Raw genomic sequence first — 17,509 nt, 5'->3', positions numbered from 1 at the left:
TATGGGAGTAATGGAGTCCCACTCCCATTTGACAGGCGAGGGACTCCTTGGTAACAACTTGGCGAACGAAATGGAATTCGATGGGGAGCTATCAATATTAATGGGGCTTATGGAAGAAAGAAGGTAGAACTGGCTGAGTCAGCAAAGAGGATGCATCTGGATGTGCTAGGAGTAAGTGATATTCGGGTAAGGGGAGATAATGAGGAAGAGATAGGAGATTATAAAGTGTACTTGACGGGTGTCAGAAAGGGAAGGGCAGAGTCTGGGGTAGGGCTCTTTATCAGGAATACCATTGCACGCAACATAGTCTCTGTTAGGCACGTAAATGAGCGAATTATGTGGGTAGATTTGTCAGTGGGAGGAATTAGGACAAGAATTGTGTCCGTGTATTCACCATGTGAGGGTGCAGATGAGGATGAAGTTGACAAGTTTTATGAAGCATTGAGTGACATCGTGGTCAGTGTGAACAGCAAGGATAGAATAGTGCTAATGGGCGATTTCAATGCGAGAGTTGGGAATAGAACTGAAAGATACGAAAGGGTGATTGGTAAATGTGGGGAAGATATGGAAGCTAATGGGAATGGGAAGCGTTTGCTGGACTTCTGTGCTAGTATGGGTTTAGCTGTTACGAATACATTCTTCAAGCATAAGGCTATTCACCGCTACACATGGGAGGCTAGGGGCACCAGATCCATAATAGACTATATCTTAACGGACTTTGAATTCAGGAAATCTGTTAGGAATGTACGAGTTTTTCGCGGATTTTTCGATGATACAGACCACTATCTGATCTGTAGTGAACTAAGTATCTCTAGGCCTAGGGTAGAGAAAGTGAAATCTGTCTGCAAACGAATAAGAGTAGAAAATCTCCAGGTCGAGGAAATTAGACAGAAGTACATGGATATGATTAGTGAGAAGTTTCGAACAGTAGACAGTAAGCAGGTTCAGGATATAGAAAGTGAATGGGTGGCATACAGGGATGCTGTAGTAGAAACAGCAAGGGAATGCCTAGGAACAACTGTGTGTAAAGATGGGAAAAGGCGAACATCTTGGTGGAATGATGAAGTGAGAGCAGCCTGTAATCGTAAAAAGAAGGCTTATCAGAAATGGCTCCAAACAAGGGCCGAGGCAGACAGGGATTTGTACGTAGATGAAAGAAACAGAGCGAAACAAATAGCTGTTGAATCCAAAAAGAAGTCGTGGAAAGATTTTGGTAATAACCTGGAAAGGCTAGGTCAAGCAGCAGGGAAACTTTTCTGGACAGTAATAAAGAATCTTAGGAAGGGAGGGAAAAAGGAAATGAACAGTGTTTTGAGTAATTCAGGTGAACTCATAATAGATCCCAGGGAATCACTGGAGAGGTAGAGGGAATATTTTGAACATCTCAATGTAAAAGGAAATCATCCTGGTGGTGTTGCAAACAGCCAAGCTCATGGGGAGGAGGAAAATGATGTTGGTGAAATTATGCTTGAGGAAGTGGAAAAAAATTGTAAATAAACTCCATTGTCATAAGGCAGCAGGAATAGATGAAATTAGTCCTGAAATGGTTAAGTATAGTGGGAAGGCAGGGATGAAATGGCTTCATAGAGTAGTAAAATTAGCGTGGAGTGTTGGTAAGGTACCTTCAGATTGGACAAAAGCAGTAATTGCACCTATCTATAAGCAAGGGAACAGGAAGGATTGCAACAACTATTGAGGTATCTCATTGATTAGTATACCACGCAAAGTATTCACTGGCATCTTGGAAGGGAGGGTGCGATCAGTCGTTGAGAGGAAGTTGGATGAAAACCAGTGTGGTTTCAGACCACAGAGAGGCTGTCAGGATCAGATTTTCAGTATGCGCCAGGTAACTGAAAAATGCTACGAGAGGAATAGGAAGTTGTGTTTATGTTTAGTAGATCTACAGAAAGCATATGACAGGGTACCGAGGGAAAAGATGTTCGCCATACTGGGGGGCTATGGAATTAAAGGTAGATTATTAAAATCAATCAAAGGCATTTATGTTGACAATTGGGCTTCAGTGAGAATTGATGGTAGAATGAGTTCTTGGTTCAGGGTACTTACAGGAGTTAGACAAGGCTGTAATCTTTCACCTTTGCTGTTCGTAGTTTACATGGAACATCTGCTGAAAGGTATAAAATGGCAGGTAGGGATTCAGTTAGGTGTATAGTAAGCAGTTTGGCCTATGCTGACGACTTGGTCTTAATGGCAGACTGTGCCGAAAGCCTGCAATCTAGTATCTTGGAACTTGAAAATAGGTGCAATGAGTATGGTATGAAAATTAGCCTCTCGAAGTCTAAATTGATGTCAGTAGGTAAGAAATTCAACAGAATTGAATGTCAGATTGGTGATACAAAGCTAGAACAGGTCGATAATTTCAAGTATTTAGGTTGTGTGTTCTCCCAGGATGGTAATATAGTAAGTGAGATTGAATCAAGGTGTAGTAAAGCTAATGCAGTGAGCTCGCAGTTGCGATCAGCAGTATTCTGTAAGAAGGAAGTCAGCTCCCAGACGAAACTATCTTTACATCGGTCTGTTTTCAGACCAACTTTGCTTTACGGGAGCGAAAGCTGGGTGGACTCAGGATATCTTATTCATAAGTTAGAAGTAACAGACATGAAAGTAGCAAGAATGATTGTTGGTACAAACAGGTGGGAACAATGGCAGGAGGGTACTCGGAATGAGGAGATAAAGGCTAATTTAGGAATGAACTCGATGAATGAAGCTGTACGCATAAACCGGCTTCGGTGGTGGGGTCATGTGAGGCGAATGGAGGAGGATAGGTTACCTAGGAGAATAATGGACTCTGTAAGAGAAGTAGAGGGAGACCAAGACGACGATGGTTAGACTCGGTTTCTAACGATTTAAAGATAAGAGGTACAGAACTAAATGAAGCCACAACACTAGTTGCAAATCGAGGATTGTGGCGACGTTTAGTAAATTCTCAGAGGCTTGCAGACTGAACGCTGAAAGGCATAACAGTCTATAATGATAATGTATGCATGTATGTATGTATGTCTGTATGTATGGTCTTGTAAGTAAGAAATTTCTCATGATATGAAGCGACACTATATTTCCTCCAAAATAATCCCAGCGCCAATGCAGTTTCAATCCAACAAATATGCAGGGCTGAATGGGTTAAAGTAATTTCCATTCGAGCCACCTCAGTAGTTTGGGAATAGCCCCTGTTTCATCGGCCGAGAGCCCTGTAGGTCTTAATTTTTCATTATCTGGGAGTGCAGTGTATGCCTCCACTCTGTTTGTGTTCGGGCCATTTATTTAACCTGTTCCTTGTCGCAAAGGCCCTGTAGGTTAAGTACTAGATACCTCTGTAAGTTGTGCCTTGAGAGGCCAGAGACTGTAAGACTTGTAGGCCGTAAGAAACGGAGAGCCTGTTAGCTCTTTTTCAAAGTTTTGTAACCATAGAGAGTGCCTCTGGAAGGCTAGACATTGTAATTTAGGGAGCAAGGGCTCTTGGAATTAGAAGATTTCTGCCCTTGAGTAAATGATTCCTTATTGTTAATTAAAGTTTTGTAAACTGGATCCGGTATCTCTGGAATTGTAAAACTAGGGGCTTGAAGCCCAAAACTGTTAAAGTTCTAAATCTGGGATTTATCTAAGTCTTGTTTCAAAATTGCTTTTTTGTACCTGATATGTCATTGTTATTTCACTAAGTGAAAATTTGTTAAGTTTGTTGTTTTTGGAAAAGAAATACAACCTTCAGTTCAAGTTTTAAATTAATTTTGATATTGTAGATAGACCCATTCACCCCAGCACCTTCTTTCACCCCTTTCTGTTCCCTTAGTATGCTATCATAACTCTTTTCAATGTCTAGGAATAGTAGAAAAAGTGGTTTTGCCTATTTCCCAGTGCTTTTCCATTAACATCCTGACAGCAAAGATAAGGTCTGTAATTGTTCTTCCAGGCCTAAAACCATATTGTTCCAAACCCAACAAACCAAACCCCATGGCACTACAGTCCTTGAAGGGCCTTGGCCTACCAAGTGACCGCTGCTCAGCCCGAAGGCCTGCAGATTACGAGGTGTTGTGTGATCAGCATGACAGATCTTCTTGGCTTTCCAGACCGGGGCCACCATCTCACCGTCACGTACCTCCTCAATTGTAATCACGTAGGCTGAGTGGACCTCGAACCAGCCCTCAGATACAGGTAAAAATCCCTGGCCTGGCCGGGAAGCGAACCCAGGCCTCCGGGTAAGAGGCAGGCACGTTACCCCTACACCACGGGGCTGGCACTAGAGGTTATACTGGTCAAAAAGAGGAAGAAGTAAAAATAAATCGGAAGACGAGTTAAAAAACGGAAAGTTTCGGGGTAAATTGGAAGAGTTGGCAGGTATGCAAATGCATAGATTAATATACTGCATCACGCGCCCGTGTGATTGTGTGAAGCGCAATGCTATTTTTATCAAGTAATAAATTAAAATTTGCCAGGATTGCCTCCAAATGGCTCCTAAAATCTCTAGAAAAGTCACTAGTTGCTATCTTTGAAATTCTGTCACTAAATTAGTAAAATAGACTCCAAATCTAGCGACTAGTCTCTAGATTACAAGTGATTATTTTCATTTTGACCATAATGAAAATCAATTATTAAATGTTAAACAATTAATTTATTGGAACCACCTTTTCAATACTAGTTAAGTCTTTAGGACTATAACACTGTCATTATATTAAGTATGGTACATGTTTCGCCTGTCATTGCAGGCATCGTCAGCCATTAATTCTAACTCCAAGTCAGAGCTCTGAGTGGATGTTTACTAGGATTATTCTAAAACAATATTTTTATAACAATTTGCACTGAAGTACAAGAACATTAGTACATATTGGAGTGAACAAGCAGTTTATGTTTTCAAGTTCTAATGTGACGTCCCACACAAGTTCACATCCAATGGAAATTTATTAACTGTCAAATCTCATAATGCCGGTAATGAGAACGGCATGATACAAATGGGATTTAAAACATCTGTACGTTTTTACAGTCTACTGGAGATTAACTTGTAATAGAACTATTCTTAAAAACTATTTCTTACACAATTTACACTAATATATATATATAACATATGGTACAATTTGCAAATGAACTGACTGATCTTGTCTAAAAGTTCCAATGGGACATCCTACTCGTGTCCACGTCGTATGGAGATAATACAAAATATCAACACACATAATGCCGATGCTGGGATGGCAATTGTAGTCTATTGGATCATAACATTTAAACATTTCTTTTTACATTAGTAGGAGATCAAACACATTCAGCTTATATGGTTTCGGGATGGCTTAAATATTTTATGATCAACATCACTTCCTTGAAGAATGAGAATCGCTATTAAAGTGTAGTGCTGGTTGAATGGCAAGAATGCTGGTAGAGAGCTTGATCGAGTTTCATTAGATAACGGATTATTTCACCTCCATATAAACAAGCTGTATATTGTTTATGTTGTGAAGCTAAGTTATTCCGTGTGAGCCTGAAGAGGAGTTCAACTGGATTCTGGATGTAAGTGTGCGTCTAGTGAGTGTGTTGGAATCTGTGGAATATAACGAAAAAATGTGTGCTATATTAGGATGATTTATTAGTGGATTTAATATTCTTGACACTTACCCTTTAGACGTTAGGATGAAGTCCGGTTGTGTTGCTTGTGTGAGGTGGTCTGAACAGTCGCTTTATCTCTGCTTCTCGTATTGTAGGGGTGTGTCATTTTTGGCTGGGAGTGTGTTGGGTGGGGCTTAAGAACACTATTGGTGCAAGTGGGAGAAGGGGTGTGGCTAAGTGAGGGGGCAATGGCTGCTGTTGATATATGGGTATTAGTGCTGGATTTATAGTTGAAGATTTAAAAAACAATTATTACTGTTTATATTAATAGATGACAATAAGTTAGGAATTTGTTACATGACCGGGCTCTTTGTTTCTACGATGTCATTTAGATGTTTATTTTTATTGAAGTGTTGGTCTAAAAAGATGTAGGTATTTTCCAATTCAGTCACTAGACTACCTTTATTAATGATCTTTAAGATTTGAAGGTCCTGGTCTATGGTGGTGAAGTTATGCCCCTTTCTTTCATACGGATACTCATAGCGGAGTGTTTGTTGTGATTAGATGCGTTGTAACGGTCTAAATACCTTCTATGAAAACTGCGTCCAGTTTACACAACATAAGAAAATTCACATTGGGCACATTTGAGCCTGTAAATTCCTGAACTGGACTAGACTGATGTGAATGAACATGAACATAGCATGCGAGAACGAGAGCTTGACAATCGATATACACATTCAAGATTATAAATTTCATTATTGGTTCCGAAGTGAATTAAGATTACATATAATTTACAAAGTTTACTCCACCTACTTATTACTATTCAATAATTGCAATAAATATAAATACATTACAATATGTTATCAAGGGACTAGTTTCGACCCTATATGGGTCATCATCAGCCTAACTAAGATACACTTATGGATTTGCCGAAGTCCTAAGACAGAATTACATTGTGCAAATAACATTTTAAAAGAATGAACTGCAATAATGTACGTATAAAATGGTGGATTGCTGAACTGTTGTGGATAAAATAATGTTATACTTATCAGTGACAAATAAAATTTTAGTATTTACGTCAATTACAATTAGACTGTAAGAATAGTTATCATTATTACAATGATGAGTAGAATATGCCCTTTTTAGTGAATACTCTAAAATTGCACTTTAAAAACGTAACATGCCGGTTGAATGCAAAGTCCAGATGCTTCTACTGAGTTCTAAAATCAGATCAAAAATTAGATGTTGGTTTTTTCAGGCGATTGCTCTATTAACCAGCGTTTTGTCTTAGGTCTGACACTAGACTCTTCAGAGTGGGATGTGTCAGACGCTGACGCTGGGGTGTATGCAGGTGAACTTATCAGAAGCCTATTTATGAGGCACAGTCTGATAACTGCATACGGGAGATAAAACTCCACAATGGAATTAATGCCCGCCTAGCAATTCCAAATGGAAATTCTAAGTTCCCATGGAGGGAATTAGATATTTTTCCACCAATAGAGAATATAAAAAATCAGATCAAAAATTAGATGTTGGTTTTTTCAGGCGTTTCGTCTTAGGTCTGAAGAGTCTAGTGTCTAAATGATAACTGCTCTAGTGCTCTAGTGCAAACGCCTGAAAAAACCAACATCTAATTTTTGATCTGATTTTTGATATGCTCTATTGGTGGAAAAATATCTAATTCCCTCCATGGAAACTTAGAATTTTCATTTGGAGTTCTAAAATTCCGAGTGTATCTTCAGGTGGAGAATTGTAAGTTGAACATTGGTGCAGAGGGTGTCTGTCTTGCTTGAGGTCCAATATTTCTGATACAGAAATTAAATGTAGATAAAACCATGCAACATTCCTATAATATAATGTACGTTCAGTCCGTCAACGATGCCGCTGGTGGGATCCTCAACAGCTCTGCCATCAGCTGTCATAGATGACCTAGGCATCACTGAAGAGGCGTACTAGGAAAATGAGGAGTGAGGTAGTTTCCCGTTGCTTTCCTCATAGTGTGAGGAAAATTCCCAATCCAAGTTGGAACCAATAGAACCTGATGAAGAAAAAGTTAGAATAAACATGAGATATTTTAAAGGAAGGGAATGGCGAAAAACGAAGACAGAAAACAACGAGTATTCACCCTGCGCGCAATTTGAACAACCTGACCGGTGGAGTGCAACCAAGGGAATGAGAATGGCGTGGAACAGGGAGGAGCAATCCAGTGGAGCGGGTGACGTGGCGGGGAAATGGGAAGTGGCTTAAGGCGGGGCCGGCGGGTGGGGAAATGGTGGCGATTGTATCGGCGGAGGACCTTTAATTGACTTAACCTTTTAAGTGCTGAGTTACCAGTTGACTGTTTGGTACCTCAGTGCTGAGTTTTTTCATTCGTATGTAAAGTTTTTTGTAAAAGCCTCAATTTTTAACTTATCAATGGGGTTTAAACCTAGGAATTTCATTAGTTAGTCGGAACATAGAAAAATGATGAACTCTTCTCAGAAGAACTCTTAAGGTTTCACTTTACTTTTTCCTGCCTGCTGGCTCTTCAGAAATGTGTACGTGTGTGTTTTGTATTCAGGAATCATTCAAGACGAATATTTCCGCACTACAAGATGTGCGGTTAAGGTTATTTTTAATATGTATAACTTTCCCCGTTTTTATCTCCTTGTAAGATATGTATTGTTTAATTTCCTGTTGTGAATGTTTATCAAGAACTCAAGGGAGACTTCATTAGTTATTCGGAACATAGAAAGAATGATGAACTCTTCTCTTAAGGTTTCACCTTACTTTTTCCTGCCTGCTGGCTCTTTAGAAGTTGTGTGCGCGTGCGTTTTGTATTCAGGAATCATTCAAGGCAAATATTTTCGCACTGCAAGTTGTGTGGTTAAGCTTATTTTTAATATGTATAACTTTTGCTTTCTCAACGATGCATGTGTTTCTACATTCGTCCCTGTTTTTATCTCCTCGTAAGATGTGTATTATTTAATGTAACACCTTGTGTAAAATATTGGGTTATATGAAGGAGTTATATCATGTTCAAGATCATGCTTTCACGTCTCTGCACAATATTTAAAATGAAATTTTACCGTTGGTCTTTATAGCTATTGTTGAGAGTGAAGGAGAATTTCCTGTTGTGTATGTTTATCAGGAACTCAAGGGAGACTTCATTAGTTAGTCGGAACATAGAAAAAATGATGAACTCTTCTCAGAAGAACTCTTAAAGTTTTCACTTTACTTTGTCCTGCCTGCTGGCTCTTCAGAAATGTGTGCGCGGGTGTTTTATATTCAGGAATCATTCAAGAAGAACACTTTCGCACTGCAAGATGTGTGGTTAAGGTTATTTTTATTATGTATTACTTTTGCTTTCTCAACGATTCATTTGTTTCTATATTCGTCCCTGTTTTTATCTCCTTGTAAGATGTGTACTGTTTAATGTAACGCCTTGTGTAATATAAATGCCTACATGCTGGCCTATTTCCCACATTTTGGCTGATGATGACGCAAAACAGCGTTGAAACTAGTTCCAAGTGCAAATACATGTTATAAATAAACTATAACATTTTTGTATTGAAAAGGTGGACCGTTTTAAGTTTTCCTATTCCATTATCAGTGGGGTGATTAGCTTAAAATGTTTATAAATGTTGTTTGTTTATAAATATAAATGCAAATGGAAAATCCTACACTTATGTTCAATATTATTTTGGGAGAAAACAAAATTACACTTACATGCCCATCCGTGTATTATCTTTATACAAAGTAAAGAGCCCAAAATAATATTATTTCCTAAAATCTGTAGGCAACTGATACATGTACCTTCTTAGAAGTGTATAAGTTGATATTTTAAAATACTTTCCAAACCTGGAATGTGGTGATAGTTAAATGTTTTCTACTGGTTGTTTGTGATGCCGGTATGTTCAATTATCTGCACCAACTCCACTGGCACAAAAGTTTCTAAAAGTCAATGATTTTCGGGTTGTCATCAAACACTACTTGGCCCTCAGAGCCTGTCACAGTTACCTGAAACACTGGTGAAGAAAAGTAATCCATACACCACGAAATTAGCGATAAAATAGCTTTTGTACTCCCCGTGTTTTTCTTCTTTCGTCCAGAAGGAGGCTCTGTTTCTCTCTCACACACAATATTTTCGGCACTCCCTCTATCACTCTCACTTTCAAAATAGCTTAACTATTCCTTAAAATGATTATCTCCATCATCACTTTCCGCTGTGGTTAATAACTGAAAGATTCTGTGATCTGAAATAACATCGCTGCAAGAACAAATAAATTGTTGTTCCGCCATGTTTGTTTACATCACAGATGAACTCCACAGACGTCTACAAAAAGCTCTAAGTTACTTCCTGAAGCTATAATCTTTGATTAGTTAGTTCTACATAATGCCCAACAGATGGCAGAACATGTCGCTCGAAAGTGAACCGGGAAACTCAAAAAAATTAAAATTCTTGCGCACCGTCTATACGCGGGCGTAGCACTCATCGGGTTAAAGAAAGATTTTTGATCTGCTAACTTGTTTTTTCTGAAATAGGTAATGAATAAATCAAATAAAATATTAGACTTTTCCGTTATTTCGTTAAGGTTATAGTTAGCGTTAAAGTACTGGTCCACATATATATAAAAATTCTCGATTATATTAAGCAGAGGGCCCTTGTTAGCTATTTCAAGAATGTCCATGTCTAATTCAATGTTCATGAATTTATGATTATAATCGACCATATGTTGGCCGACAGCTGAAAATTTATTATATTTGACTGTGTTGGTGTGTTCCAAATATAATTCACAATGTAATTCTGTCTTAGGACTTCGGCAAATCCATAAGTGTATCTTAGTTAGGCTAGTGATGACCCATATAGGGTCGAAACTAGTCCCTTGATAACATATTGTATTTATAGACATTGCAATATTGTACAGTATTGAGTAGGTGGAATAAACTTTGTAAATGATATGTAATCGATATACGCGTTGCGATATACAGGTTTCAATAAACATAGCACATTCGCGCGCATTTCTCGTATTAATAAATGTCGATATTTCATTTGAAAGCGGCCATTGAGCAAAGGACTTCCGGCCACTGGCGAACAAAGCTGAAATGGCGGGATTTGAAAACAAATGTTTGAAGTTCACAAAAAGAAAAATTAGGTAAAATCGGGAGAAATAATAGAATAATCAGGAGGCAGGAAAAACTGTCAAAAATCGGGAGTCTCCCTCCTAAATCGGGAAAGTTGTCAGGTATGCCGTTCCTTTCAATGATCTTTCTATACATGACTTGACAAAGCTTCCAAACTGTACAAAGAGAAGAAGGAAACAGGAAAGATTACTGGTATTCCTCTTAATGGAACTGTAGGACAAGGGTGAAGGACAGCGTACCTCTCTCCAGAAGAAGATCCATCATTTCCTCAGCTTTTGGCTGCAGCAGGTGGTCTTTCAGTAGAAAACCCAGTGGTGATATACAAGTATATAAGAATTCATCATCATGAGGGACGCTCACGGGGATTCCAGCATTGCATACAGTAGGACCAAGACCAGAATCAAGGATCAGGGTCAAACACTCCAACCTGCACAGAACAAAACATTTTTACTACAGTAAAAGTGATTAATTTTATAAACAGAAAATGAAAAACCTGACTGAACAAAGACTTCTTTAATTTCAATTTTCAAGGTCAAATTTGTGAATAATTTGAACCTTTCTCGCCTTCCTCGACTTTAGAATAACACATGGAATAACAGTACGAGTTGTTATTGGTTTGCCCTGATCCTTCATTAATTCAATATTTAATTTTTGTACATGTTTCGAGAACTACCATCTCTTCCTCAGCGAATAAACATCACAAGCAAAATCTCCCGTATTCACGGAAACACAAACTTAATTACATGAATATTAATATTAAAACATGAATGCATTACACATACGATATTAAAATGTTCTCTTGTAAAGTAAAAGTTTGCACTTAAATTGTTATATCAACTATATACGAGGCGTGTTTTTTAAGTAAGGTCCATTTGAAAATAAGTACACAACGAAAGGTTATTTAAAAAAAGTAAATTTATTTTTAGGAAGTACATACTTCACTCTATTTTTCGACATAGTTGCCAAGTTTGTTCAAACACTTATCATACCTCATAACCAATTTTAAAATACCCTCTTCATAGAAACTTGCCGCCTGCTCCGATAACCAAGAGTTCACTGCCATTTTCACATCGTCGTCATCATTGTAATGGTTGCCACTGAGGCGATGTTTGAGGTGGAGGAACAGATGGTAATCTCTCGGCGCAAGATCAGGACTATAGGGTGGGTGGTCTAAAACTTCCCAGCCAAAACTGTCGAATAAATCGCGGGTCTGACCTGCAGTGTGAGGTCTTGCATTGTCACGGAGAAGGACAATTCCCTTTGTCAGCATGCCGCGTCTTTTGTTTTGAATCGCTCTGCGTAGCTTTCTCAGGGTTTGGCAGTATGCTTCTGCATTGATAGTGGTTCCTCGTTGCATGAAGTTGACCAACAAAACACCATGCCTATCCCAAAACACCGACGCCATGATTTTGCGCTGAGACAGAGTCTGTTTGGCCTTCACCTTTACAGGCAAGTGTGTGGGTCTCCATTCTATGCTCTGTTGCTTCGTCACCTTCTTCGTCATAACGAGTCAAGAACTTCATCGCACACTCAAATCTTTGGTTTTTGTGGTCCTCTGTTAGGAGTTTCGGGACCCAACGGGAGCACAGTTTCCTAAACTTTAGGTGTTCAGAAACAATGTTGTAAAGCAGGAAATTCGTTTGAGAGATTTGTTATTGTAAAGCGCCTGTTCTCACGAATCTTCACTTCAACTGAAGCCAGCAAATCGTCTGTAATCAAAGAAGGGCGACCGGAGCGGTCCTCATCATGGACGTTGTCACGGCCATCTTTGAACTGTCGTACCCACTTACGCACTTGCTTTCACTCATAACAGTATCACCGTACACTTCGCAAATCTGTCGATGAATTTCTGCAGCAGAGAGGTTCCTTGCTAACAAAAACCGTATCACTGACCGAACCTCACACGCGGCGGGCGAGTTGATAGTCTTAAACATTTTGAAAGCACAGAACAGAATCGTACAGGTTAGCTACAGAGCTGAAACTGAGCACAGTTGTTCCCGAGGCATGCCGGTACACGACGCACACACTCGTTGCGATATGCGCGCAAACTACTAGTGTCTACAACAAAAAGGACCTTACTTAAAAACCATGTCTCGTAGCTATACACTGAAAGTTCATATTGAAACATGTTCATTATCATGAAAGAAAACATTGACCAATGAAACCTCCAAAATCTTAAAATGTAGTCCTGCTACAGTTATCATTTCCTTCTTCACTGACAATTGTCTCATGAATCATTGGATTATGCAGCACCTTATGCCATGTTGAGCAGACCTCAAACTGATCAATACTGGTGCAAGTCTAATTAAAAATAGCAGGGATTAACAACTCGTGCTGTATCCTTGAAAAGTCAAATGGATATTTTTCTTATTAGTACATAGTGAGTCAGCACAATCTTGGTCAACAGTCAGACATGACCTATTCTACGAGTTTGTTAATATGGACCAATTGTGAACCATTATGGTTAAATTTGTTCATAGATATTCCTACAAAACACAATTTTCCTGGTAACCCCCCCTTTTTTTGTGTTTAAATTTAATACATTGTTTAATTAGAAGTAAAAGCACCACATTACAACTCACATATTTTCAAAAACTGATGTTTACAGATGTTGGAACAATGCGTGCGTGCAAGAGGAAAATAGTGTAGAATCATACTGAAGCTGGAAATGTGGAAATGGAACTGTAGTTGTTGTGAAGCTAAGGAACGGTTCAAGCTCTTGGCCGCATCTAGATAGCGAATTCTGAGTTCTACTCATTATGTCTAAAAGTGCAGGATTCCATCTATCAGCAGATAGATGAAATGAAATCTTCTACTGGCTACTGAAGGTTTAGAAGGTTATTTATTATTTATTCGTGTCAGAGGTACCAATATACAAAAAATCAATTCAAATTCAATTCAAAATATAAGGTGGAACATGGGGATATTTCGGTAAAGTATCCATCATTAATTGCATCTAAGCTTTGTTACTGATCCAAAACAAATAATGGAATGTGTTGTGTACATGCAAATAATTCCCACACCCAAATTTTAGAAAGGGAAAAGTACAGCGAAAGAAAAGGAGAAGGTATTTGCATAGCTTCGTTAAATATTTACATTGACAATCGATGTATATAAAATAAGAGCTTTGTCTGTACATTGCTCAGAATTTAAAAAGAAAGGTATTTCTGTATTGGCTGTGTCCACAGGAACAAGGAAATGCACTCCCCCCCCCGCCTTTTCTGTATGTATGTACGGGCATCATGAGAAAATAACTGACGAGAATTTAATGAAAATAGGTATGTAAAGTCGGGGAATGATGCACTACAATCTAGGCAAGGAGTTCTCAAACTTTTCCTGTCACGTCCCCCTTCTGAAACATGACATATCTACCACCCACCCTCCCATTCTGCTTTCCTTTCTTAGCACTTCTCTCAGGGTACTTCGCACAAAAACGGATCACGAGATCAATCAATCACTCCTGATCTGCATTTAGGGCAGTCGCCCAGGTGGCAGATTCCCTATCTGTTCTTTTCCTAGCCTTTCCTTTAAACGGTCACAGAGAAATTGGAAATTTATTGAACATCTCCCTTGGTAAGTTATTCCAATTCCTAACTCCCCTTCCTATAAACGAAAATTTGCCCCAAATTTGTCCTCTTGAATTCGACTTTATCTTCAGACTGTGAACTTTCCTACTTATTCGTCTACTGATGTCATTCCACACCATCTCTCCACTGACAGCTCGGAACATGACACTTATACCAATATAAATGGTCCGTTATTTACCAACTGATGAGCCCGACTTAGCACACTGGGGCGAAACGCTGGCAACCAGGAATGAGATGGCTGGAAAATGTATGTCCAATAACGGACCATTTATATTAGTATTATAAATTTTACTCATTCGGGACTAATATTTCAGGTTCCCTATGTGAATCAACATCTATATCATAACATACCACTTAGCCGAGCACCTCGTCTCCTTTCTCTCAAGTCTTCCCAGCCCAAACCTTGCAACATTTTTGTAACGCTACTCTTTTGTCGGAAATCACCCAGAACAAATCGAGCTGCTTTTTTCTGGATTTTTTTCCAGTTCTTGAATCAAGTAATCCTGGTAAGGGTCCCATACACTGGAACCATACTCTAGTTGGGGTCTTACCAGAGACTTATACGCCCTCTCCTTTACATCCTTACTACAACCCCTAAACACCGTCATTGCCATGTGCAGAGATCTGTACCCTTTACTTACAATCATATTTATATGATTACCCACATGACGATCTTTCCTTATATTAACACCTAAGTACTTACAATGATCCCCAAAAGGAACTTTCACCCCATCAACGCAGTAATTAAAGTTGAGAGGACTTTTCACAATTGTGAAATTCACAACCTGACTTTTAACACTGTTTATCATCATACCACTGCCTCCTGTCCAACATTATCGAGGTCATTTTGCAGTTGCTCACAATCTTGTAACTTATTTAATACTGTGTACAGAATAACATCATCTGTAAAAAAACCTTATCTCTGATTCCACTTCTTTACACATATCATTGATATATATAAGAAAACATGAAGGTCCAATAACTGCCTTGAGGAATTCCCCACTTAGTTATTACAGGGACAGATAAAGCTTCGCCTAATCTAATTATCTGAGTTCTATTTTCTAGAAACATAGCCACCCATTCAGTCACTCTTTTGTCTAGACCAATTGCACTCATTTTTGCCAGTAGTCTCCCATGATCTACCCTGTCAAATGCCTTACATAGGTCAATTGCGATACAGTCCATTTGACCTCCTGAATCCAGGATATCTGCTATATCTTGCTGGAATCCTACAAGTTGAGCTTCAGTGGAAAAACCCTTCCTAAACACAAACTGCTTCTATCAAACCAGTTATTAATTTTGCAAATATGTCTAAGATAATCAGAAAGAATGCTTTACCAAAGCTTACATGCAATGCATGTCAAACTGACTTGCCTGTAATTTTCAGCTTTACATCACCCTTTCCTTTATACACAGGGGCTACTATAGCAACTCTCCATTCATTTGGTATAGCTCCTTTAACCAAACAATAATCAAATAAGTACTTCAGATATGGTACTACCATATCCCAGCAAATTGTCTTTAGTATAGCCCTCGAAACCTTATCAATTCCAGCTGCTTTTCTAGTTTTCAACTTTTGTATCTTACTGTAGATGTCATTGTTGTCATAGGTAAATTTTAATATTCTTTAGTATTAGTCACCTCCTCTATCTGGACATTGTCCTTGTAACCAACAATCTTTACATAATGATGACTGAATACTTCTGCCGCTTGAAGATCCTTGCATACACACTCCCCTTGTTCATTAATGATTCCTGGAATGTCCTTCTTGGGACTTTTTTTCTGCTTTAAAGTACCTATACATACTCTTCCATTTTTCACTAAAATTTGTATGACCGCCAATTATGCTTGCCATCATTTTATCCCGTGCTGCATTTACCAGATCCCACACATTCCCAACTATGTTGGTACTTATACCTGCTACGTTGTTAGTACCAACGTGAAACACTACCACTTTTTTCTTTCCATCCTTCATGTCTTCTACTTTCCTCAATATCTGATTCAACCTAATTCCTGGATAACACTCTACCCTCGTGCCCTTTCCTCCACACACTTTCCCCACATGTCTAACAATGGAATCCCCCATGACCAGAGACTCAACCCTACCCACCTCATTTGATACCCTCCCCTCCTGTTCAGCCCTATCTTTCCTCTCAGCTGCAGAAGCTACTTCCTCCTCTCTTTTCTCCCTCCCATGACCCTGTTCCACCTGTCTTTTCCTATCCACTACTCTACATTTCCCTTTCCTACCTTTTCTCTTTCTCCTACTTCCACATTTCTCAGCAACAGTTCCCTCTTCCTCATCTTCCCTTGGTTGTTCTACCTGCAGTGACTCGTATCGATTTCTCACGGACACCTGTCCTGAATTCTGATCCTGAATGGAGCCCTTAGCCTGTGATCCCCTTACCCTTAAAACATTAGACCATCTGTCTTCTACAATTCCCCCTTTCCTTCCCATCCCTCCTTTACACCCACTGTATCCTGTACAGTTTTTGACGGAGGCCTACTTTCCTTCCTGTCCTCTCCTGCATACTCCTTAATGCCTGGCCACACCCACAGTTCCAACTCTTGCACTCCTTTGCCATTATTTATTTATTTATTTATTTATTTATTTATTTATTTATTCACAAAGCACAAGATACAGCTACACTGAGCAAATTTCACTTGCACTGCCAACAGACTATTTAACAAACGTAAACTTTCATAATAAAATATAAAAAACATAACAAAATATAACAAGATCAGGTACACAGCCTACTAATAACAACTGACCAAATCGAAAACCATAAGAATGTCCATATTCATAGCCAAGTCGTCGTGGGTCAAGATGGCGGTATAATCCCTTCACATCAACTTATCTTTAAGAGGCTATTTACACACCTCTCGAATACACTTTTATTTGATGCTATATCGAGTTCTTGTCTCCTGTTAATATTGTTAAAGAGTGTCGGGAGGCGGATTAGGAAAGATCGTTGAAGTATTGAGTGCTGAGTGTGGGGAATGTGGAGAAGGTCTTTGGTTCTGGTGGAGCGGAAAGGAACACGGAGAGAGAAGAGTGAGACAAGATGTTCCGAGCGGTAATGCCCATTTAAGATCCCGTGGAGGAAACTCAGGTCAGCTACCTGTCGCCTGATGTGCAGCGGTGACATATTAATTGCCATTAATACCTGCTGCGTAGACAGATTTCTGAGCTTGGGGTTTCTGTTCCTTACAATTGCAGCAAAGAAGGACACTGCTCTGTCTAACTGCTTAGT

At 39.1% G+C, this 17,509-nt stretch overlaps 1 protein-coding gene across 3 annotated transcripts in view; it reads right to left on the bottom strand.

Annotated features, from left to right (window-relative positions):
• The window catches only part of LOC136883385 (ankyrin repeat and SOCS box protein 3), a 182,034-nt gene that overhangs the window by 32,189 nt on the left and 132,336 nt on the right, over nucleotides 1–17,509 (bottom strand). For all 3 annotated transcript variants that reach the window (XM_068229859.1, XM_068229869.1, XM_068229862.1), the window contains exon 8: nucleotides 10,908–11,095. In XM_068229859.1, coding sequence (XP_068085960.1) covers nucleotides 10,908–11,095 — 188 coding nt within the window. The remainder of the gene's footprint in view (nucleotides 1–10,907; nucleotides 11,096–17,509) is intronic.

This window comes from Anabrus simplex, chromosome 1 (genome assembly GCF_040414725.1).
Source record: "Anabrus simplex isolate iqAnaSimp1 chromosome 1, ASM4041472v1, whole genome shotgun sequence".
Classification (NCBI taxonomy): domain Eukaryota; kingdom Metazoa; phylum Arthropoda; class Insecta; order Orthoptera; family Tettigoniidae; genus Anabrus; species Anabrus simplex.
The sequence above is the reverse complement of the archived record's forward strand: the minus strand, read 5'-3'. Positions and strand labels throughout refer to the sequence as shown.